At 34.6% G+C, this 24,070-nt stretch overlaps 5 protein-coding genes across 16 annotated transcripts in view; 1 reads left to right on the forward strand and 4 right to left on the reverse strand.

Annotated features, from left to right (window-relative positions):
• The window catches only part of LOC126925849 (protein cordon-bleu), a 96,804-nt gene extending 92,875 nt beyond the window's left edge, over positions 1-3,929 (reverse strand). For 2 of the 3 annotated variants that reach the window (XM_050741829.1, XM_050741828.1), the window contains exon 1: positions 3,643-3,929. The gene's annotated coding sequence lies outside the window, so the exon portion shown is untranslated. The remainder of the gene's footprint in view (positions 1-3,642) is intronic. The other variant, XM_050741835.1, reaches the window with a different exon arrangement.
• Positions 3,930-5,095: 1,166 nt separating this feature from the next.
• Positions 5,096-11,119, reverse strand: LOC126925312 (activated Cdc42 kinase-like). Its single transcript, XM_050740715.1, has 2 exons — positions 9,773-11,119; positions 5,096-9,670 (listed from the first exon to the last, which is right to left on the reverse strand). The coding sequence occupies exons 1-2, from the start codon at positions 10,282-10,284 to the stop codon at positions 8,701-8,703; spliced, it is 1,482 nt and encodes a 493-aa protein (XP_050596672.1). The 5' UTR covers positions 10,285-11,119; the 3' UTR covers positions 5,096-8,700.
• A 143-nt stretch (positions 11,120-11,262) lies between these two features.
• On the reverse strand, positions 11,263-18,753 carry LOC126925303 (uncharacterized). 9 transcript variants are annotated; one of them, XM_050740686.1, is made up of 9 exons: positions 18,515-18,753; positions 18,355-18,448; positions 18,209-18,295; positions 17,227-17,319; positions 15,567-17,153; positions 15,246-15,476; positions 15,031-15,167; positions 14,479-14,709; positions 11,263-13,739 (listed from the first exon to the last, which is right to left on the reverse strand). In XM_050740686.1, the coding sequence occupies exons 2-9, from the start codon at positions 18,356-18,358 to the stop codon at positions 11,574-11,576; spliced, it is 4,536 nt and encodes a 1,511-aa protein (XP_050596643.1). In that variant the 5' UTR covers positions 18,359-18,448; positions 18,515-18,753; the 3' UTR covers positions 11,263-11,573. The 9 variants fall into 9 exon arrangements, with proteins under 9 accessions (XP_050596643.1, XP_050596647.1, XP_050596644.1 ...); XM_050740690.1 differs by lacking the exon at positions 18,209-18,295; XM_050740687.1 differs by having other exon boundaries at positions 15,046-15,167; positions 18,355-18,753.
• A 310-nt stretch (positions 18,754-19,063) lies between these two features.
• Positions 19,064-20,990, forward strand: LOC126925315 (NADH dehydrogenase [ubiquinone] 1 alpha subcomplex subunit 10, mitochondrial). The gene is made up of 5 exons (XM_050740725.1): positions 19,064-19,200; positions 19,287-19,359; positions 19,587-20,231; positions 20,307-20,699; positions 20,780-20,990. Exons 2-5 carry the CDS (start codon positions 19,291-19,293, stop codon positions 20,924-20,926), a joined length of 1,254 nt encoding a protein of 417 aa, XP_050596682.1. The 5' UTR covers positions 19,064-19,200; positions 19,287-19,290; the 3' UTR covers positions 20,927-20,990.
• A 501-nt stretch (positions 20,991-21,491) lies between these two features.
• Positions 21,492-24,001, reverse strand: LOC126925329 (synaptobrevin homolog YKT6). 2 transcript variants are annotated; one of them, XM_050740750.1, is made up of 4 exons: positions 23,809-24,001; positions 22,627-22,823; positions 22,288-22,559; positions 21,492-22,206 (listed from the first exon to the last, which is right to left on the reverse strand). In XM_050740750.1, exons 2-4 carry the CDS (start codon positions 22,814-22,816, stop codon positions 22,066-22,068), a joined length of 603 nt encoding a protein of 200 aa, XP_050596707.1. In that variant the 5' UTR covers positions 22,817-22,823; positions 23,809-24,001; the 3' UTR covers positions 21,492-22,065. The 2 variants fall into 2 exon arrangements, with proteins under 2 accessions (XP_050596707.1, XP_050596708.1); XM_050740751.1 differs by lacking the exon at positions 23,809-24,001 and adding an exon at positions 23,405-23,561.
• Between the last annotated feature and the right edge of the window lie 69 nt (positions 24,002-24,070).

Here is a 24,070-nt window from a genome sequence, read left to right on the forward strand (position 1 = left end):
TTTGAGAGACTCTGATATATGGTGCACATCAGAGATATACGGTAATGCGTAGTATAGCCCGAGGAGCCGGCTCTGCCAGCAGTAAGTGCAGTTATGTTGCACTGACCGCTAGGATGTACCAGCCGGTCCAGAGACTGGTACATCTTGTTGCCATGCAACGTGACGTTTCTGAAATAAAAAGTGCCCCAGCTGGGGGAGAAACGTGAATGTAGATTTACCAAAAAAAGCCACAAGATTCACTGCTGATGCTTCAAAATATTTTGTTGTACAATGGATCCTGATCGCTTGGGAAGGTCTGGCCTCCTTCTTTGAGTTAGATGATAGCGTAGCAACTAGAGGATAGTTTTCTTGATACTATAGTTTCATCCAATAAAGTTTCCAGGCATTCGTGTATTTCCAAATGTTCAGATTGTCAATAGTTCGATTCTCAATCCTTAATTTCCCTATTGAAAAGACATGAAAGTTAAAAGAAGCTAAAGAAGAGCAAACCAAGCAAAACTTGTTTCCATCAAGTGAATTTTCCAGGCACTGGAATTACTAAGAAAGAGTAAAACCTTGGATTTTTAATGTACAATTAATAATAATCCAATTTTTAATCTTTAACCTCTTTTTACCAAGAAATCCTAACCCATTTTCCTTTTTAAAAATAGCCATCCTAACGTAGGTAGAGTATCCTAACTTTTTCTTGTAAGGTATCAAATTTAAGAAAACTCAAGAAATCCAAACATATCAGAACCGCGAAACGTTCTCAATTTTAGGCGACGAATTTTTCAGATACTCGTGGCTCTCCATCAGAGTAAAAGTCAGCAGTGCAGGACTAACATTGGTAACACATCCGTACGAAGGGTTTATGAAAGACATTTTCACGTGGTAGTCCCAGTGGCATTACGAAATTCGCCCATGGCAGAGATAACAGTCGCGGGAACCTCTGCCTTGAGGCTCGCCATAGGAGTCACGCTAATATTTCTACGTCGCGGAGCGCATCCTCATAGCCGATGAATAAACAGATAAACACCGTGAGCTAGTCACGAAAGCGAATTGCGTTTCATTAGCATGAAAGTGAGACGCGGATGCGCTGGCATACTATGATAATCATCAAGATCGAGCAATTATGCAAATATCCACGGAAAAACAGTGAATAGCTGCGTTGACAGATCAAGCGTACGTTCTGCCATAATCGCCAGACATTCCTTATACGATCTTTTTATACGTATGCACTACGTGCAAACATAATATATGAGGAAGTTATGAATCGTCTCATGTCCTTGGTTTCCTAGAACAGTGGCATAATTCAAAAATAGTCAATGAGATACAATAGATTCTTGGGCCCTATCGTCTACTAATTTACTAAATAATAACATTAGCGAATGGACAGGTCACAAATTGGAAGTTGTAAATTAGAAGTTATAAACTTCCCTTTTAGAGTTTTCAAATTTTTAGTCAAATAGAATAATTAAGTGACTTAACATTGTAAAGCCGTAAAAAATAAATGTTTATGACTTCCAATTTATAACTTCGAATTTGTAAACCAAATAGAATAATTAAATAGTTTAGAATTTGCACAATTCACTTCTAGTATTTCATATGCTTTATTGCCAAGATTATTATTGCTATTTAAAGTCACGATTGAAGAACTTAAAATAGCATTTATTTTATAGAAAGATATAAAATTAAATTGTGATTCGAGCACCATACCAAAACACTTTTCTCATAGAGTATTGTCTCAGTGTTAATTAGGACGACGGACGAGTCCCGTTAGGAAAATTTACTACTATTTTCGAGGCTGTACAATACATTCGGCGACCAAGAGCCATGAACCGGTCTCGCCTTCGCTTTGAAACTGAATAAGAAAAACGTAACATACACTGTTAGTCGCTATTAAATCCATGCCAGCTGAAAATCTACATTGACTTACGAAAGTATTTGAATTATTAATATATTATGCGTATTATACAAAAGTTATTGAAATTCCATCAACATTATAACGAAATCCGACTATCATGAGTATATTGGTCAAATTTGAAACCTATCTGAGTCTACTTTAAAATTGTTCATTTATGTAGGAATATATAAGCAAATAAAATATTGTGAACAAAGAATAATATGCTTATGAGCCAGAGTTAATGTAAAGCTTACATAACTAAAATACAATAATTACATACTTATTAATTGTACAACATAATTTTTCAAATGCTTCGGTATAATAATAACAAAGCATCAAAATAATTCATATAACACACACAATGTATACATATAAATTTTCTACAAATATTCCTCATCACGTGAAACGTATTACCATCCTCTCTAGCTCCTCATCAACATGGAAACCCATCAAACTACAATAGAACAGAAAGCGTTGTTCGTTAATCACCAAATTCGAATATACATCGGTAATCTTCCAAATAAATGGAATATTTTACCAAACATAAAATTTATGTATACGTATGTACGTACTAATTATAAATTCACAAAAAAAGAAATAGAAAAGAAATTCCTCGATAAATTCAAAATTAATTGCATCGAATATTCCATTGTGTTACGAGGATTTCATGAACTTTTACAAAGAAACTCGCGAGCGTTTCGCAACCGATTACATGATACATAAGGAGAAACACACGTGGAAATGGAAGTTTGAAAATACTTAGAAAGCGTGGCTTGAACGATACGCATTCTCCGTCCAAACACAATGCTTCGTTGGACATACGTTGTAATATAGAGCTGACATTCCTATTACCTTGCGCCGCATGCAACGTGCTACATTCTCCGGCTGCGGCAACGATAAACTGCATCTCCTTTCAGACGTTCCTTCCGCACACGTTCCGCGCTACAGCAATAATGAAAATCCACTTCGTGACCTGGTTTTGAATTACCAATGTACTTGGATAATATCTTAGCTGTATGAGAAAACCAATCTCCAAATTAACTTTAGCTACCATTTCGATATTCATATATGGTTAGTTCTATTTTCTAAGTTCAAGTACACTCGACACCATTCTCATGAATCTTCACACTCGATTTTCAATCAAACAAGTCTCAAACGAGAAGATTTCATTGCGTCATTCACTGTATCTTTTATTAAATCCTTCGTTTTTCATTATCCACTTCTATTTATTTATTATCCACTCCTATTTATTCCTCCTCTGCCATGTTTTGTAACCCTCATTTCCCAAAGAAGTAAATTCCACATTGAAAATCCTAATAGATTCTTAAATCGCATAAACCAATGGTTCCTAAGCGTGGCCTAAGAAATCTTTACACACGCAAATTATTATTTTATTATTCTAATAAAAAATATTTGATAGCAGCATGTGTATTTATTTATATGTAGTAAATACCTTCTCTCCAAGTTTCAACACTTGATAAGTGTTTTAAATATATGTACATATCTGAGACAAATTTTAAATTAGATCTTGCTGTTTACGATTAAAAAAGTTACTGTCCGTGATAAATAAAGGTTAAGAACCGCTGATATAAACAACGTTTACGAAAAATTCCACTAATAAATGTTAACAGAAATCAACGTGTCATTGCATCAATTATTATATAGCATTTTTATTCAAGAAAATTCTAAATTTTTCAATAATTACTCGCATGTAATATTACTTTTATGTAAATAAGACAATGATCATTTTTATGACTTACCCCAACGAGGTACACCGATGTTGCTTTCAATAGATAACCTTCCAACGAAATGTTTCTTCACGTTGCCAGCATCATTTTCTCAAGTGTTCGTGGTTTCTTTTTTATTATTCACTGCACATCATCACAAGATTCACAGCAGAAATGTCACTTTATATCGTCAAAACATTTCGTCTCATTAATTAATGGCCGTACCGCGTTATAAACCGACGATAAATCGAACTGTCTCGAACGCCATCAGTTGATCAACTGGTCATTTCGACTTTACGATAATAATCAATATCGAATTCCTAACTGTCAATCGTGATTAATGTTTTAAAAAATTATAAAAATCTTGAAATGAAAATATTATCGCATATATACAGAATGAAATATTATTGATGCATACATTTCTTTAGAAAAGTTTCGTAATAAATCATTGTCGAGCAGTTTTACTGAAAAGGAAAAGTATATAAATGGTTTGTACGATATAATGCGATTCTGACGATACTGATCAATTTCGATTTCGAGATATAGAAAATAGAATCGACATATTTTGGAAATAATTTAGGAGATATCTAATATTGAAATATTTTAATGTTTATATTGTAATAATGCATATTAATTGTAATATTTAATGTTGTATTATTTTTCTATTTTAATATTTAATATTTCAATATTTTAATAATTTAATACTTAATATTTAAATAATACTTAAAATTAAATAATGATTTTAAATGAAAACTAAACAAATTATATTTACGAATATTTATCGATTCCGAAATTCCAATAAAAACTAAAATGTCTAACTAATCTAATTGAGATAAAATTCAAATTGCTTCGAAATAATGAAAGTTTAAAAAATGTTAGGGTTAGGATCTTCTAGGATTAGTTACCGGATTACGAAGCGGTGTGAAGAAAAGTCCCGCGACGATGTTTATCCGGTCAACGATTAAAGCGCACTGAGAATATACAGACTGTCGCGGGCAGTGCAGACTAGCTCGAGTGCTTGACCGCTTGCTTGGTACTTTGAAAAAAAAATTTGAACGCGTATTAGTAATGTACAATGCCGGGTGTATGTGCATTTTACCTTTTCATTTAAATGAAACAATCGCATTGCATGTTTTTAGATAGATACATAAAAATGAAAGAAATAAAGTTCAATAATCGCAAATTTGTTCCGATAAATCGATTACTTTTGAACACCTACTGCGGTGGTTAAAGCATTAGTTAAAAATTAAAATACTTTTGATTAAATAATTTCTGAACATCCTATATCATATCGAATTAAATTATATTTTTGAATATTCCACATATATAAAAAAATTCGCACACATTTTTTCAAAAGATTCGGAAAAATTTTTGCATAAAAAATGTTGCATGCGAGATATCTCGATAGTTATGATCGTAATTATGTAATTATATATTTTCTAAAAACTTCCAGAAAAATGGAAAGGTAATAAATAAGGATTAGGCCTTTTCATTTATGAATGTGTATATATTATCGCAAATACAGTCGATATAAAACATTCTCGTGTTTCCGCGCGATAATAATCCATACAGAGACGTACAAACGTATGTTACCTTATCGTAGTAAGATCGTGTATAAAAAAACGGATTATTAGGATCAACTTACTCCTATTGCCGCAAGAGGCGTCGATTCTCCCCTCGTGAGATTTGGCGGGTTTTATTTTTTGATTACTATCCCCGAGGTCGCCGGATTCATCCGCACAAAGGAAACGTGCTCGTTAGCGCGTAGAGATCTTATCGGCTGCAAACGATCTTACGTAAAACGTTCGTGCACCTAATTCGAGAAGATCCTACAAAAGCTCTGCTGTCGGTGATCCTTAATACGTTGACTGCTACGTGAATTTCCTATATTCTGTCCTGAGAGTAATAGTAAATTGCAGCATACTACACCATAACATTGAATTTTTGCAAAATATTATATTGCATTTGTGCACTCTTCTTCTGACAATGTTATTTGAATCATTCACAATGTTGAAAATGTGTCGATCCATAAAATTTATTTTATCTCAATCGCTCTAAAAAATTTAGTAACGTGTGTTACTGATGATCCCCGTGTCAGTCAACGCGTTAAAGTACCACGCGTCTCTCACACTGAGAATCGAGTAAGTACGCTGGCTCAGATAAAACTGATACAGATGCATTACCTTTTATTAATTGATTGATTCTATTGGGTTGGCAACTAAATGATTGCGGATTTTGTCATTACCACCTAATGACAAAATCCGCAATCATTTAGTTGCCAACCCAACAGTTATCCCCATATTCTGGTTCCTGCGCAAAAATAATTGATTTTTTTATACTGAACTTTATCTGTTTCTAGATCTTCGCCTCCATCACGTGAAGCTCAAGAAACGAAGGGACCTTCCTTCCTCTTGTTTCTTGGTTAACTTATTCAAGATAATCAGGGGAATTTCTGTCTTGACTACTAGTTATTTTTATTTAGGGAGTTTAATTAAATAACATAAATGGAAGATCACTTATTAATCAACTTCCAATACCACACAGGTCAACTAACTTATTTAAGGTAATACACTATTGTAAGTTTTAATAGCTTATACTGATCTGTAGTTTAAGAATTTTCTGACCATCTTGAACAGTGTAGCTTTATTTTCTACTAGCTTTGCAATCTTAATGCCCTGATACTTTGATTTTCTCAGTCCTCTAGCACATTCATGTCTTGAAGCCAACACACGATGGATATAATACGGATTCAGCATAAAAAAATACACGACACGTGTATTTTTATTCAGGAACCGAAAACCTTATTGTTCAATATTAATACAAAAAGAGGCTAAGTAACATTACTTAGGCGATTTCCGTAAGCTCCTATTTGGCTTCGTTGAGGGATACCAAAGCACGGTCGGCAAGGATTTCCAATCGCTCGTAACCAATTCTAACATTGTCCCTTCATTTTTTCTTTTTTTTTTTTTTTTTGTTTAACATTCTTCTCGTAATAAAACATTACAGACGCGTGTGGTACTAGTCAGCGAAATTACAATGAGCAAATTTGTTCCTCGAACTCATTTCAATTATAGCAAGATTGACTAAAGGAAGTGTCTGTAGAAAAGGCTCTCGTACAAAAAAGATGGAAAAATATCTGTCAATCAAACAGTATGCAATTTTGCTCTAATTCAAACGAGTTCTATTCCGGATATGTTGTTCGACTTATCAAATTGCTGAATATTTTCAAACATACCCTGTATCTCGAAGATCGTGCAATCCAAAGTTTAGCTAGAGACCACTATAGAAATTGAAACTACGATTTGTACGATCTTGGAGATACTACACAAGAGAAAAACGAAATTTGTTTTACCTGAGACACTTAATGAGTCCAAAACTGTAATAGAAAAATCTCCGCCGATGAGATTGTTAATCAAACGTGTCATGAATTTTATTCGTTTTTTATGCACGCTTATTAACAATTTCCTCTTTTATGCCCCCCTTCCCCCAGTCGAATCGAATTACATATCTCTTATAACTTAACAAGGTTAACGCGAAAGCTTTGCTTAGCAAAATATAAAAATCAATCTTACTGAACACAAAGATTCCATACATAATATTTGGTGCTTATCGTACCCTACTACCGGGTCAAAATATAAAAATTCCCCCCTCCCCTGTACGAGCTACAAAATGTTCTGCAAAGAAAATTCTCGATCCAGGATTTTGGACATTGAATCATAATAAAAATATCATAACAAGCAGTTCTCTCTCATGTCTCTTTCACTCTCATTCTCTCTCCCATTTGTGCTGATTTTCAGCGTTAATTACGCACATACGACGTGTTTTAACATCTATCACTTATCGGATACAAACACGCGCTTAATACAGAATAAAATAGTTTGCTAATCACCATCATAAAAACGTGGGTCTCTTTTCATTCGGGGTGACTCGGTTACAAAAACTCGATGTACGATGAATACGATCGAACACTAATCTACGGTGCGCATGATACCCAAATAATAATACCGTGCAAATATTATCTTTGGAATCGAATATCGTTTCTAGCAGTAAAACATCTTTTTCCCCTTTTTATATCTTCTTATGTTTTGAAGATTGAAAAGTAATGAAAAAAATTAATGAATTGTTTGATTTGTAGGTTAGGTCTCGCAAGATGACATTTAATGATGACCAAATGATTATTCTGTATAAAATATGCGATTCTTTATACGTAATCTTTTTAAATAACAGAAAAGATATAACTAACGAAAGATAAGATAATTTATAGAATTTTTAATCGGCGCAACACGTGGTATAAGGATTAATTTACTGCTTAGTCATAAGTTTCGTAATACTTTCTCTTAACATTTGCTTAACTGAAGACGCAAAATTGCATATGCACTCATATATGTATTCAGTTATGCTTCTATTACGTACGATTTGTCCGATCACAAAAACCTGATCAGAGCGACACGTTTATTGTGCAAATTATCACATTACGTTCATATTAGACGAAGAAGAGGAAGAAACGCTATTTATCTCTCTCTCGCTAACGAATTAAATAGAAAAAGTTATTACTCCGTACAGATTAACCCACCAGAAAAAAAATACTTAATTTGGAAGATACTATAATGTCCAAAGCAAATATAATTATTTAGAGTAGAATTTTAATAAGTATTCAAATGGACAGTTCTCTAGATTTAATATCCTAACCTATAACAACTCACCCTGTATGATATTAAGTTACCAGAAAAAATAATTACAATTTGCTTTATTTTGAACATTCTTTCTAATACGCATGAAGGTAAAAATAACTAGCTGACTTCATTTCTGGTGGACAATTGTATGCCATTCCTCTGCAAAAGCTCTATCAAAATGCCTATCTTGTCCCAGGCAACACACAACGATATATTCGAAAACTATAATCTCACTCTAACTAACTCTAAAATAATAAATAAACGTCGCATGAATTCGCGCGGGTATAAAACGGAAAAACATTTTAACTTTGAAAATGCTACCCTAATCTAACCCCATCAAGCGTGTTCCACAAAGACGCTTACATGTCAGATTATCATTAATCTCAAATAAACCTTCCAATTATCAGAAAAATATCGACTAAACCGCAGCAGTGTCATCGGTGCTTCTCAATAACGCGGCTGCCTTCACGACATCACCACCACATTGATTTAACATAACCTTGCAATCCTCCAGCCCAACAAAGTTGTTCTCCTTTTTCAGCAACCCCTGAAGACGTTCCAGTTTAATTGCTGCTAGCACATCCCAATCAGTAACGTTTAACGCGGCTATGCATGATTCTGGAGTGGACTGTTCATGCAGCACCTTCATCATGATCCTAACCTCGTCAGACTGTTCTCCGTTTCGAGGTCCACGGGTTCTCCTCGCGTTTGGGCCGTCACAGGCGAATTCCAATAGATCTTCGCATGAAACATGATCGGACTGTCGCGACAGATCACTCGTATGTCCTGGCAGCTTCTCGTTAGACAACCTATTGTAAGTACCTGTTAGGCCCGCAGAATGAAAGCTATCATTCGAATCAGTAATAGAAGGTTCTTTCGACATCTCTGATTGTAGTTTGCCCATATTACACCGTGATTGTGAATTATTTTCTGAATATTCCCCATAATCGAACTGCATCATATAATTTGAGGGCCTCTGAACTAATGGCGTCCTTTTGGATGTTTGGAGTTTGTTAGAGGTGAGAAGGTCACCTTTCCCAGAGACCATTGAATCTTCGGATTTGTTTAAATCTGATGGAGTGGAATTTCTACTTGCTTCACCTGCCTCGTTTTCTTGAACGTACTTCGAAGTAGAACTTCTGACTGAAGTTTTTGATTCGATGCTAACCTTTCTCTGGAGTCGTTCAGTGGAAGAGTCAGTCGATTGTATGTCGCTGTTTTCCTGCATGTTCTGTCGATAGTCTGGGGTATCACAATCGATCAGGTTATCGGAGAACTCGAGCAGATCCTCAGAGATGACACTGAAACGGTGTAATCTATTTTCATCTGCTGGCAACGAATCCAATGCAGCTAATTCGGAGTCTATACGTTGTTCGAATTCTTCTGGACTGAAAGTAGAGATCTAAGTAGTACCGGAATCTTAAATGCTTTTATCTATTTAAATAGCCTTAATATAATCTTGTCTAAAATATAGGAAATGGGATCCTAACCTATTAGCTGAATTCTCTGACGAATAGCCCTCTTGTAATGAGCTGCTGGCTATGGAAGAACTCGTACTCTGCAAACTTCCATCCACCTGGTCCTCGATGGGCGGCGTGGTGACTGCCATCTTGGCCAAAGTTCTGGTTACACCACCACCTGGTATAATTAGAGGATGTTTCCTCTGATGCCTAGGTAAACTAGATTTTGGTTGCAGCGTCTTGGACCTGTCTCTAGGTGGTAACGGTATAGGATTCTCGTCCACGTTACTCTGGTTTTGGTTGTTTTCTATTTCCTGGGCTGAGTGATGTCTTTCTAAATGGCGCGATTGAGGTAGGGGCGGCGGCGCGTGTGGTGGTGGCGGTGCCCTGATTTTTGGCAGTGTTTTGGAACCGCTATGATAGGCGTCGAAGTGGAAATGGTCGGTAGCCAAGTCATCCTGATGGGACACCGGATAGCCTAGCGTGGCGTGCTTGTTCCCACGAATCCTAGGCCTAACAACTGGCAATCCAGAGCGCAACATGCGCAGAGGGTTCGTGTCCGGCGAGGTCTCTATGCTGGGCGTCTCCACAAGGCTGTTGTACACTTCCTTGGCCTCGTCCGACAATGTAGCCTAAACAAGTCGTGGGAAGGGATAGATTCGGGAAAGAAGAACAAAAATTAAAGAACGAAAATAACAAATAAAGGGAAAGAGACTGACAGAGAAAGAGACAAATACAGAAAGAGAGTGACTATGAGTTGAAACGTGAAAAAATATCCTCGTAGAGCGTGTCCATGAATCTGGATCCTCTCTAAATGAAAGGAACTCGCAAGCATGTGGGAACAATGAGGAACACACACTTGGTGTCTTACGGTGCAAAACAATATGCCAAAGAAAGGACTAGGATAAAATACATTTGGTATAGGCCGACTGGAGATGCTACTCTAAACGGAACAGATGCAGTATGTTTCCTTGTGTATGTGGGCAGAATATCGAAATTGAAGACTTGCTTGTGTGATTCCATGATTAACATATTTCCATTCCAGTTTCCCTCCAAGTACAAATAGTATAAACGTGTAAATGCATCCAAACGTATTATCGACTAGATATTATTATTCAGTTAATTACTATGTAACATGCAAGCATGCTAAGCGTATGTGACACGAACTGCCTCAGGACAGTCCTTCGTTTAAGTACACTGTATATTGTCCAGAGTTGGGTACTGTTTTCCAAACAACGTGATCCACGTGATCTCTAAGATCCTAGAATGTCATTTCATTCAATATTTTCGTCATTCATTATCATTGAACAATGTTCATTCCATTGATGACTATAACAAACATCCTGAATAAAAAAACAGCAACCATTTCATTAATGTACCACTTACAAAGGATTATATCTTCATTATTTGGGATCATATGTATATAGAGAACTCCTTATGAAAGCTATTTTATATTAGAAAAGACTCACATGGGGGATTTCTTTAAGACTGAAATCTTTTAAAGTTTTTTTAACATCAGCAATTACTACTGTAGTGTGATCATCTCACTAGTTAATTCAAAAGCAGTGTTGACAATCTAACAGTATTATTGTTACGCTACTTTTGAGTAAACTGACAAGAGGATTCACCCTGTACATCAGTCAGTTAATCAGATAACATGAACATTCAATGAAGGTTAATCTAAAAGGAAACAAAGATAGTTCTGCCCAACTCTGGTACCATCCCATACATTTCTGCCAAGAACATGCACTTGGCATATCAATAATGACATATTATGGATATCAGGTTCCAAGATCAAGTGGAAAGCATAATAGATCACGATCTTAGATGTTTATGGGGCAGGGGATGGCGGGAAGGTCAATAGGTCGTTCGTGAACTCCGGATACTCTGAGCTAGTATCAGAATCCAGATCAGAGTTGCTGGTGAATGTCAGACTAGAACTGGGAGCACTTTCTGGCCAAGAAAGCAGGTTATTTCTTGAAGAGAAAGGTGGTGATAGTGAATTCAAAAAGCTCGTCGATGGAGGCGGTGATTTTCCGCAAAGTTCTATCGACGAGAATCCCCTAGCAGTCTCTGGATGCAAAAAATGGCTTTTATTCTTGAAATTCAATCGCAGGTTATGTGGAAGCTTCTTATGGCGGCGCTTATAGCGCAAACGGCTCCGTATATCTGTTTCTGAGTGAGAAATAGAATCTGAATCCTCGCTAGAATCATTGGTAGGATGAAAGGATCTCCTTATATTTTTAATAGGTGGCTTCCTGTTCTCAGACAGTGAAGACGTTCTGTGCCTATATATGTTAGTAACTGTAGACATCTTTTCTAAAAGTGTATCAGTCTTGGGTAATTCCTTTCTCGTATTGTCATTCTGATAGAGTTTCGGTGGCTCCAGAATATGCTGATGCAAATTGGGACTAGATGGAGGAGGATTTGTTTTCTGCGAAGTCAGATTCAGTTTCATGCTGATCTGTGATTGACACTGAAGAGGAATATTCAAATCCAAGTGTTTAGGCTTTTGTATAGGAATATTTAAGCTTCTCAGAGGCGTCTGAGTTTGGCCAGATATGTCAAAATTCCTCACACTGGTAACTAACGATTTTGACGTAGTAGTTTCTATATTTCTGGAATTTTGCGCAATGTTCTTGCCTAATTGAATCATGTTTTGAGTCAGTTTACCTAGACCCAAGTTCAATCCCTGACCTTTCTTCGAATCTAGATAATTTTTCACGCTCTCCAAACCTGACACTTCTTTCTGATACTTCTCTGCCAAAAGTTTACTGCTCAGTTCCACTTGATTATTCGCCTCCGCGTCTGATTTCCTTCTAAGTCGTTGGAAATTGACACGCAGACTCTCTGAGCTGCTATAAACAGGGGATTCTTTTTTCTCAGACTCTGCAATAAACAATGGATTGTTGGATATTACAAAAGGAAAAGCATCGTGACCATTTTGATTCTGTTCTATCTTACGGAAACTTTGGATATTAATTCTCATAGCTTCCGCATTTGCTCTCGGACTTTCTGATCCACCTCCAACTTTCAAATTAGTCTTTATACTATCTGTAGATCCATAAATGATGCTTTTGCCCTCTTGACTCGGGTTTCTAGGTACGAATGGCACTTTTCCACCTCTTGACTTTGATATGTCAATCTTCTTAGGAAATTCGGGTATGTTCATCTTGGAAGAGTCACTAAAAGAACTAGAAATTTTCGGCCTTGTACCCAAATCCATGATAGCCATCTTATCCCTAGGTGAATCGAACTTAATAGGCTTGCTACGTCCAAAATCGACGAAATTCGAGGATTTCTCCTTCATCAAATCGAAGCTGGTAGTTTCTTCGCATTGTGCTTCAAAACTTGTCACGTTATCTTTCAATGGCTGATCGCAATTAGAAAATTTGCCTGCCACTTGCTGATTATGTTTATTCACAGTCATAGGACCTTGTTCCTGAATGTTCGAATAGCACACTGATTTGTTTGGCTGTTCCAAATTATTTATCTTATCATATTTATCCTCGCCAAAATATAATACTTTCTCACTAGGACATGTGAGAGCACTGTCGTCGTCGAAGTACTTTGGCTGTTCGAAATAACGATCCACGTAACTAGTTGACACTCTTTTTTGCTCTCGAGGAAAATCGAAATTCGAATTTTCTATGCTAAGAGGAGGTACCTTTCTACTTTGTTGGAGAGCGTTTAATTTCCCATTCATGTCCGTTACGCTATCGCAATTGAAGTTGCCTTTCTTGTTACCATTCTCCAGAAATTCCGTCGACTTCACCAAATTCTGTTTCGTAGCTGCATTGTCAAGAATATGTGCGTCAAATTCTATGTCCATATAGGAAGTCCACGCAGTTGGTTTAGTTAAGAGTTCCCTAGATTTTGCGAAGCAAAATTCAGCGGATGCTTTGTCCCATAATGGTAATTTCAAGGTCGATGGTGCACCAAGTGATTCTATGCTAGATACAGTGGATGAAAGTGATTGCAAACTTGAACACAACCACTTTATGTAGACATTGATAGTTCCCAAACAATCATGCGATTCATTTGGGAAAATAATAAATAATAAGCGGTGACGAAATATAATCATGCGGGAATGCCACGATTAAAATAAGTAAAGCAAGTATTGTACCAAGAGTTCAAGTTTCCGATGATTGCATGTAGTTGATAGAAAAAGTAAATAAATATTTAAATATGGCGATGCAATAACAATAGAACGAAAAAAAAGGAATAACCAGTAATAAATAATTGAAAAATTCAAAAACAAACAAAAAATAAACAGACAGGAAAGGATTAGAGGAAAGTCGAGATTAGTCCTTCTTGTAAATTAACAAGCATTTTATCAACTTAATGTACATACAATCAAGTAACTCAGGTCAGAATATGAAGAACAGATACGATTACGATATACCTACTCTTTCGTGTGGCATCAGGAATTAACTCTGTTCCATAACAGTTTCAACAAAAATGGATCGAAAATATGTCACAAAGAACCCTCTCGTCGAATAAAGAAGTTTTGTACTTTAAAATGTATGAATTATCATTTATGTTCGTGTTGGAATGAATAATTGATGTCTGTAAGATTGATTTGTTCTTGTATGGCTGCTTGTTAGTTTCAGTAAAAAATAAAATTGAATTAGTATCTTTTTTTCCAAGTGCAATATTAGAATCGTGTTCTGATTATGTTAATCGTGTACCTTTTAGAAGTTATCGGTGATCAAACGAAAATATGTTTAATATACCTGTATGTCAGGTATACTGGCAGCTTCTTCTGAAAAGTGTCGTCTGTCTGGTTTGGGACTGTGTTGATGTGGCAACTTAAAAGAGAACTTTCTGCGTCTTGAAGGACTGGCAGGTGTTCGGGGAGACTCCGGTGGATGTTCAAGGTCTGTCATGGAACGTGCTGTCAATTCCTGTGCCATAGCAATGGCTGAGTAGAGAGTTTTCTGATCGGCAGCTGAGATAGGCTTCACCTAAATATATAAGAAGTAGACGTTTACCATCTCTGGTAAATGGATAATATACAAATTTCTGCTTTTCTTCCCATTTCACGTTAATTTTTATCATACAAAAATTTACTGCATGTGTCTTTTTATTTTTTTTTCTTTTGTATTTGTTAACTCTGTTTTTGAATGCTACAAATTTTGGGTCCTATGCTTCGACATGCACATAATACATATAACATATAAAAAAATACTAACGATACACAGCAGCAAATAATGGATAAAAAATAAACGATCAACTAATAATACATAAAAGCATAATGATAAATAAGAGACAAAATGTTACTGTACATTTATTGGACTCACGGTGGCCTGTTTCTTCTTATTGCTCTGTTTCGCCTGGATTTCCCTCAGTTCGTTTCGAACGTTGCTCGATTCATGTTCGGTTGATAAGGGATGAACTGGAGGTGGTGGAGGAGGAGAAGATCCTAAAAATGAAATTAGTTGATTTACTAAAAAATGCTCTGTATGCTATATTCTTTGATATACAAACTTACTGAATTTACCTAGTGATCTAAACATTTGGTCCATTTCGGCTAACAAACTTGGGCCGAAATCAAAATTCAACGTTTTATCGAATCTCAAAGGGCTGTCTTGATTTTCTTCATCACTGATCTCGTGATACTCATGATCCGCTCCAAGAGTATCGTTATTGCCAGCCACATTTAACGGAACAGACTGTTTACTTGAATTAGCAGCATGACATATTTCGGAATTTACGTCTGACCACAAACTTTCTAATAAAGGGAATACGTTCGATAATATTAAAAATTCCATTAACGAATTTAAATATTAATAAAGGAATATTGTGAAAGAAATATACACACCATGTTTATTTGAAACATCCTGTTGTGCATTTCTATAATCCCTCAATAATTCTCTGTTCGTCTCCGCGCTTCTTGTATCCTGATTCAAAGTTTGACTAGAATTATCCGTTACATCTTCTTGTGGTTTGTAGGGTGTCACTACCTGTCGTGGTAAGTGTGGATATTTGCCACCAAGAAAACCAATATCACCAAAATAAGCTCCATCCAGTCCAACATGGCCAGTATGTTTCAAATCACCTTGCGGAGAGGAAATCATGTCCGTTCGGATCTTTCGTCTTTGAGAAGAAAAGGCGTTCTTTCCATCACCACGTGTGAATTCACCTGGCTTGTTACTTGGTAAATTAGATCCAAGATATGCTATTGTGTGAGCAGGATTGAAAAAGCCAGTTTTTCCATTATTCAAAACACCTTTCCACAAGGTGTTACTACTTCCTTTGTCAAGAACAGTAATAACATCTCCTTGCCTGTAAACAAGTTGACTGGTTTCTGTACTATCTTGAACAGCTTGAACCTGTTCCGGTTTCAAGTCAGGTAAAAGATTAATCAGTTCAGAGAACTTTGGTCGTTTGGATGGCTCGTGTTGCCAACACTGTTGCATGAGTGAAAAATACTCTTTCGGGCAACACTCTGGTTGTTCTAATCTTTGAAAATTAGGATCATCTATCGCTTCTAGAATTTGATGACCCGTCAACGCCGCCCATGGTTGAAAACCATAGCTGAACATCTCCCATAAAGTCACTCCATAGGCCCATACATCACTTGCTGAAGTGAACTTTAAATATGATATACATTCTGGAGCACACCATGCTATTGGCAATTTCAAATTTACATTGAAATTCGTTTGATAATAGTCTTTCCCAACTCCTAAAGCTCGAGACAAACCGAAATCAGATATTTTGACCTTGTTCTTAGAGAACACTAGAATATTTCTAGCAGCAAGGTCCCTGTGTATAAGTCGTTTAGCCTCTAAATATTGCATTCCATCTGCGATTTGCACAGCAAAGTCGCATAGCGAAAGAACAGGGAAGCTAGTGCGTAAACTAGGTTCTTTTAGACATTCTAGTAATGATCTTAGAGGTGCTAACTCCGTGACGAGCATCAAGGAATTTGTATCCAAAACTACGCCATACAATCTTACGATATGTTCATGATCTATCGCATACATTATGACTGCTTCTTTCAAGAATTCAATCGGATTGTTTTGCATTCTTTCTCGTGACAAACACTTAATCGCTACTTGTATTCTTTCTCCGTCGTTCGTCCAAACGCCTTGTTGAACAACTCCAAACTCGCCAGTCCCTAGTTCTTTGTTCACGATGATCGCATCCGCTGGTATCATGTACTTATTAGGAACACGAATCGGTGGTTTATCCTGCCTTTCTTCTGGTAACATAGTTAAAGCACCCGTGGTTGGTTCTTCCCGTTTTGGTAACAACATCTTTTTGAATTTGGATAGATAGTTTTGTGGAAAGTGTTTCTGAAAATATTTTTTTAAACGACGCATTTCTGGTTTGCTCATTCCAATGGCATTCAAGTCCTCCTCCGTTACATATTTCAATTGAGCAGTTGTCTGTACCTTTAAGTCCCCTGTATAAATATGTAACAAATTACTATTTCGGATTTTTTGATATGCTTAATAACTCCAACTAGAAATACAGACCTCGGATCCCAGGATAATATTGCTGGAGCTCTGCTTCCATAAGGAATTCATACAAACCAGGTCCAGTGTTGCGGGACATTCCTCCTTGTGTGTCTTTAAACAAATAAAACGAATACATGTAAATATAAAATAGTTTTAATAATTAATCATTTTTATGAAAATTACTTGTTCACGAATATTCATCAACTTTCAACTTTTGAATTAACCCGCCATAAAGAACGACACCAATCCCCGCTACTATCGAGCTCTATTAATACTAGTCCAAAGGTCGGAGCAAGTTTTCACCGATAAATCAATCCACTAATAAATGTATCTCACGGAAATCACTCGGGAAACTCTCAAAACAAAGAAATGTCTCCTATCATAGAAATAAAAATTTTACTTACACGGCCACCGAACATTACCAAATCTGAACTACCATTTTCGAGCGTGATTATTGCACGAGTGTACGATCATTCACCGGTAATATCACAGTAATATTAAACAAATAAAATTTTTTTCGAGTACTGAAAGAACACGGGGCGCAACTCAAAGCTTTTATGCAGAAGAACAGCACGAAACGCACAGAATGGGGGAAAATAGAAAATAATAGAGGCGAATCAGAGTGGGGAGAGAGTACGAAATTACAGGCACGCGACGACAATCCCGGTGTGTACCGTGTGCATCGTGTAATATAATTTTACGGGTACACTGGTTGAGAATATCAAGAATCATCGAGCGTTCCACCACGCCAGATTCGAAAAATGTGTCTATCATCTTGTTATTTCTCATACACAGTTGCTATAAAAAGTATTGGCACACCATTGTATTCATTATGGTATTTACATACTAATTAATTAGGTTCAAGTTTATTAAATAATATGTATTTTCACATGACTACAAAAATTTGATACTTTAAAAATGAAATGTGGAACTTGATAATAAAAACGCTTCATTGGGAAATAAGAATATGTGCCAATTTTTGTAGCTACTATATGTATACCACAATCGAACCAAAGCCCCATAAAAGAACAAGAAACGAAATCAAGAATCGCTGCATTTCTGTCGAAGACACGCCCTGTGTGTGTTGCTGCAAATAGATTATTATTTATATAAGTGTGTCTTTTCAGCTCGTACCGTGACACTCACCCATTCTACGATGACGCAGCACGGTACACTCGGAGCTCCTCTCCTTGTCATGAGACGCAAGCGTCTGCCACACTTCGTTCGACCGATCGCCGATCTAAAATCAGGAAACTTATCTCTTTCTTCGTCGTTTTCACTCTCCCCTCCGCCATGCAAATCACACCTCTATTTTCACGTCGAGTTCACATCTTTTATCCCCAAGAGATGTGTCGCTTCTCTTCCACGAAACAATTTTATCACTAGATTTTGATTCTTTAAAAGAAGAGGATCAATTTAAATGGTTATCACTCTAGGGCAAGGATGTTTATGACGGTTATTGCCGGCTTAATTAATTAGTGATTAAAAGGTTCGACGCTTCAGTTTCTGCGCAAACCATTCTATTTGTTTGCGAGATCGCATAGCTGCGATATTAGCGCCACTTGTCAAGAACTCCAACAACTTAATCAAGGAGGTAAATTCAAAGTTTTTCTGTCTCCTTTACATTTTCTTTTTTATTTTTTGACTTGTACTCTTCTTCTGAATGCTTTAAGATGTTATTTTAACATTATTTTTAGTTAATATGTCGAAATAATAATTCTATAAAGCCATTAACTTACAACACTTGACGTGCGTTTAATCGAAAACATTTCATTTGGAATTATATTTAATTATTTTATGATGTCAATTGTCTCAATTATTAAAGTATAACATATAATTTTTACCTGCTTTTTAGCATAATTCCATAGTTTTCATCACATTTTTCAATTAAAAAGCTATAACTTTGCAATAATAATAACAGTATGTACGAATTGAGTACCACTGAGCAAAGTTAAAGAACTACTTTCTGATAATACTTTACTATCATAGGGGGTAAGAAATTAATAATGCGAAGAGACTTTGTTACATTATATGTCATTAATTGTATTAAAATGTGACTCAGATAATATTTATTTCAGTACAATGACATCGATATTCTGTATTACCTTCATTAAAGGCAATTCCATCGGATATTTAACTCGATTATGTAAGGTTAGTACTTTCTGAATTATTATAATAAAGACATTAACGTATAATAAAAATTGTATACACAGTGTTATTACATCTGTTTGATATTTAATAATCAAAGTAATTGTATATTGTCAAAATCGTTTATCTATTTGTACGTATAATGTATAACTAAATAGTTTTATAAAATGTTCTTTTTTATCCTGAATACTTTCCATTACCAAACTTATTCATATAATTACTTTTTATAGGCATCAAAGAATTTTAATATTGTGACACAAGTGGCATTTATGAAAACATTGTCAAATAAACCCTTTACACCTAAACCAGCTCCATTTCCTTATTGGAAAAAATTATGTAGTGAAATAAATATGACTTTTGATCCAACAACTCTCAGATTTGATGAAAATACCAAAGTAATAGTCGTAGATGGCCCTCCTGCATCAGGAAAAAGTAAACTTTGCGAACAAATAGCAAAGGAATTTGGTTTATTATATATGCCACCACCAGTATTTGATGAAATGTATATAAATTATTATGGATTTGACGTACGCAGTCTAAATCCAAAACTGAAAGATGAGTGGCGTATGCGTGATCTGACAGATTTCCTAAGAGATCCTGATAACAGGGGAACAGCCCGTATCCAATACGGAATATTTATGATGAGAATGGAACAATACTTAAATGCGTTACTTCATGTTTTGGCAACTGGACAGGGAGTGGTTCTTAATCGTTGCATCTTTACAGAAGCTGGTTATATGCATGCTATGTATAATTCTGGGTATCTTAGCAAACAAGCTGTGAATGAATTTGATATGATGAGGACAGACACATTCAATCTTTTGCTGAGACCGCATTTAATTATATATTTGGATGCAACCCCAGAGACTGTTCTAGTAAGTTTTGTCTCATTTCCAACAAAATTATGTCAGTTAAGATTAATATTACTCTATTGATTGAATATATTACAGGAAAGAATTAAAAAACGAGGTAACATAGACGAAATAAATTCAAAAGTCTTTACAAAAAAATTTTTGTCAGATCTGAGCATCGCGACTAAAGAAAGATGCTTGTCTTGGCTATCTTCTCATTCAGAGATATTAATCTATGATTGGAACAAAGAGAGCAATAACATGGATATAATTAACGACATAGAAAACTTAAATTTAGAAGAAGAAATTAAACAAGAAAAATTTAGTGATTGGGTATTTGTTGATACTAATGAATTAATCGACTCATTAGAAATGTATCATACTAAGAATTATATATATGCTTGCTTGGAGAAAACGGAAGTATCGGAAATTGCTCTAGAAATGTACATTTCAAATGATGCAGAAGCTGCTATAGACAAGCTACTTAGTGAAGTAAGTATAAGTATGTAACTTTAGTTATACTAAATTATCAAATCGTATATAAATTATAAAAATTTGTTGTATTGTTTCAGATCGAATCCGAAAAGTATGCACCTAAATGTAATCCAAAACTTGATAAAGTTCCATGGATTATAAAGGAGAAAAATTTCATACTCAGTGCGTGCCGTCGTACACCCCGCGACTTTATAAATTGCGATCTATTTAAATTACCTTGTTAATAGCTACGTTAAAACTAATTTGTAATGATTTAGATCAAAATAAATTGTTCTCGTAGTAGAAAGTTATTGTTATAATGTTGTAAAATTAAACATAATTCTACAGTCTCGTTTCACAATCTCTAGATAATAGAATGAAATAATTCAAATTATTTCGATTCTGCCACAAAAAAGCAAACGTGTTAAAAATATAAATATATTTTCAAAATTACATAGATATATATATATATAATTGTTTACACTTGTACACGCATTACATTAAATACATTTTAGCTATATATACCTGCGTATTATATTCATTTATAAGTACATATAACATGTATATATATATATATAATTATAAAGAAACAAATTAGAATTTTAATTATTTAAAGTTGGTACAACTCATATATGGAAATTATCGAGTAATGCATGAAATAGTACTTCACTTTTTATCGCTTCAAGTCGTTTCATGTTCGCAATATTACAACTTATTGTTTCATTTTACAGTAGTACAAAACGATTTAATTTTACAAGTCATTAACAAGAACATATACGGCAATAAGGGATAAAAAAGAAAAAAACAAAGTTTTAATAGCAAAAATATTTTTCTTTTACTATTATGCTACGTTACGTTATAAATAAACACTAAGGTAACTGTTTACAAAGCTTCATTTTGTAATAACCCATCTCGGCACTTAAATAAATTTAAAAGTAGTACTTATATCATGTACTTATCTTTAGTAGAGAAATATTCACTTTATTTTTATAATCGTTTTTGTATATTTTATCAACATATAAATAAAAGTCGGAATGTATTCCTATACACAAAACTATAGTACGATTCTTCTAAGACCAAGTTGGTTTTTACAAAAAGAAAAAGAAAAAAAATAATTAAGAACGAATAAAAAGTATTAAAATCAGTTGAGTGAATCCGGCAGTAGCTTGATACACCATTTAAGTGCATTAATACACCTTATATACAAACAGTCTGTACACAAAATATCGAATTTTGCCACATGATGCCATCTACATGTAGAATTTACAAATTATCCATTTTAATGAAATCTATATGTAATTTCTAACTAATTTCTTTGCACTCTGTATTGATATTATAAAATTACAATGAAACATAGTCAGCATGATTTTCACAACAAAGAGTTTTAAGGAGTTAAACTACAACACGAATTAGTTTTACGTGCAGTTTTGTAAAACGCTTTCGACTGAGCGCTAAGACCTTGTGACTTGGAAACCAATTCATCCAAATTCTCACCTCTTTTAAGAACAGCCTCTAATGTATTGTGCTACAAAAACGCATGAAATAGATATCATTAATACAATCCAGAAGATATTTCTTTGCTGTTATTTTCAAGATTTATACTTACTAAAATAATCTTTGTCTCGTCTAAGTCATTTTGCATTTTAGTAAGAGCATCTGCTTCATTTGGGTTTTGATATTTTGCTAAATATATGTTAACCTGTGCAAAGTCAGTCATAGCTTCACTCAATGTATCCCACATAGATTGTGGATATTTTGCTACAAAATCGTCCATAACTTTTGTAATTAATGTATGTGCTACTCTTCTAGGATATTCATGGTCCGATATAAGTACTGCAGCAAGATTATCCGCTCGTACAAACACGTGACACATGTAATCTGCAAAGTATTACAATTTAACAATTGAAAATTACTAAGAATCTCCATAAGCTTTTGCAAGTGTTACCTCCTTCCTTCACGCTCTGTCTAGAGCAACTCTGAGTACGTTCCACGATAGTCTTACTTATAAATGTCATGAACTCTTTGATGCTTCCTCTTTGAAAAAATGAAAATGACTCTACATCATAAGCAGCTTTTAACATTGTCGCTGATGTGGGATTTTTATACAAAACAGACAGCGCATATAGTTTTACCATCTTTTAGCTGCAAAATGAATGATTTATTCTTTTAATTGGATATAATATCCATGTTGATATATTTTTGGTAAATGGGCAGAAGAGTATAAATTGGAATTATTGGTTTTGCAAAAAAGCACTTATAATAGATAGGTTTCTTTATTGTTTCCCCTATAGGATTACAAGGACTTCCATTTACTATATATTACATATTACCAAGTTATATGTTATATAATATTATACAATACTATGCAACAAAAAGCTCCATATAATATAATAATATAATAAAACAATACAAAAGCACTTTAGTACAGATGTTTGATTTTGAACATGCATGTGATGACATATATCTTGTCCCACTGATATTACAAAATATACATCATACTCAATTTAGAAATATTCTTTTTTTTTGTTTTAAACAATAACATGTTATTTTAATCAAATTTTTAACTTTAACCTATATTTATTCAATCAAGCAGTATCTATAGCAATTAAGATGCTTTATAAAAATAATTCGAATTAAAAAATAAGTTGAGCAAGAGAAACTTTTGCATAAGTAAAAAATAGTCGTACAAGATATATGAATTAGAGCATTTCTCCCATTCTCACCAAAATTTGGATAACATTCTTTTACTCGCCCACCAGAGATATATAATTATATATTTAGCATAAAAAATATTGCTTATTGAAATTTATCAAATACACCACTAAGTTAATACGTTGACTGTCACGATGGTCATCGATAACCGATATTACTAAATTTTTTAGAATGATTAAAATAAAATAAATTTCATGGTCTAATAAATTTTTAACAATGTGAATGACTTAGATAACATAGTCAGAAAAGAATAGGCAAATACAATATAATATTTTTAAAAAATTCAATGTGTAATATACTCCGATCTTGAGTGCGACTTCCGTGACAAAATATATAAAAATCATATAACAGTCAACATGTTAAAGTGAACATATTTCATTGAACAACTCCAACCTTGAAACTTGTTAAAACTTACCGCGAATTATGCACGATCTACTTAAATTTCTTTTAACATACAAAAGGAATTAGATTTAGGTTAACTATTGAATTTTTGCTCATTCCTGACAAGAATTCTATGATTACTTTTAGTTTCATTTACGACTGCACCTACTTTGATGTTAAAGAAATGCAAGCCGCCATGTTTCTCATCTGAACTATGATTCTCAATCGATTCTGCGTATCATCGCTTTTTTAGATTTAATTTTACGTATTTATTTTATGATTCAATTCACTTAATA

This window comes from Bombus affinis, chromosome 16 (genome assembly GCF_024516045.1).
Source record: "Bombus affinis isolate iyBomAffi1 chromosome 16, iyBomAffi1.2, whole genome shotgun sequence".
NCBI lineage: Eukaryota > Metazoa > Arthropoda > Insecta > Hymenoptera > Apidae > Bombus > Bombus affinis.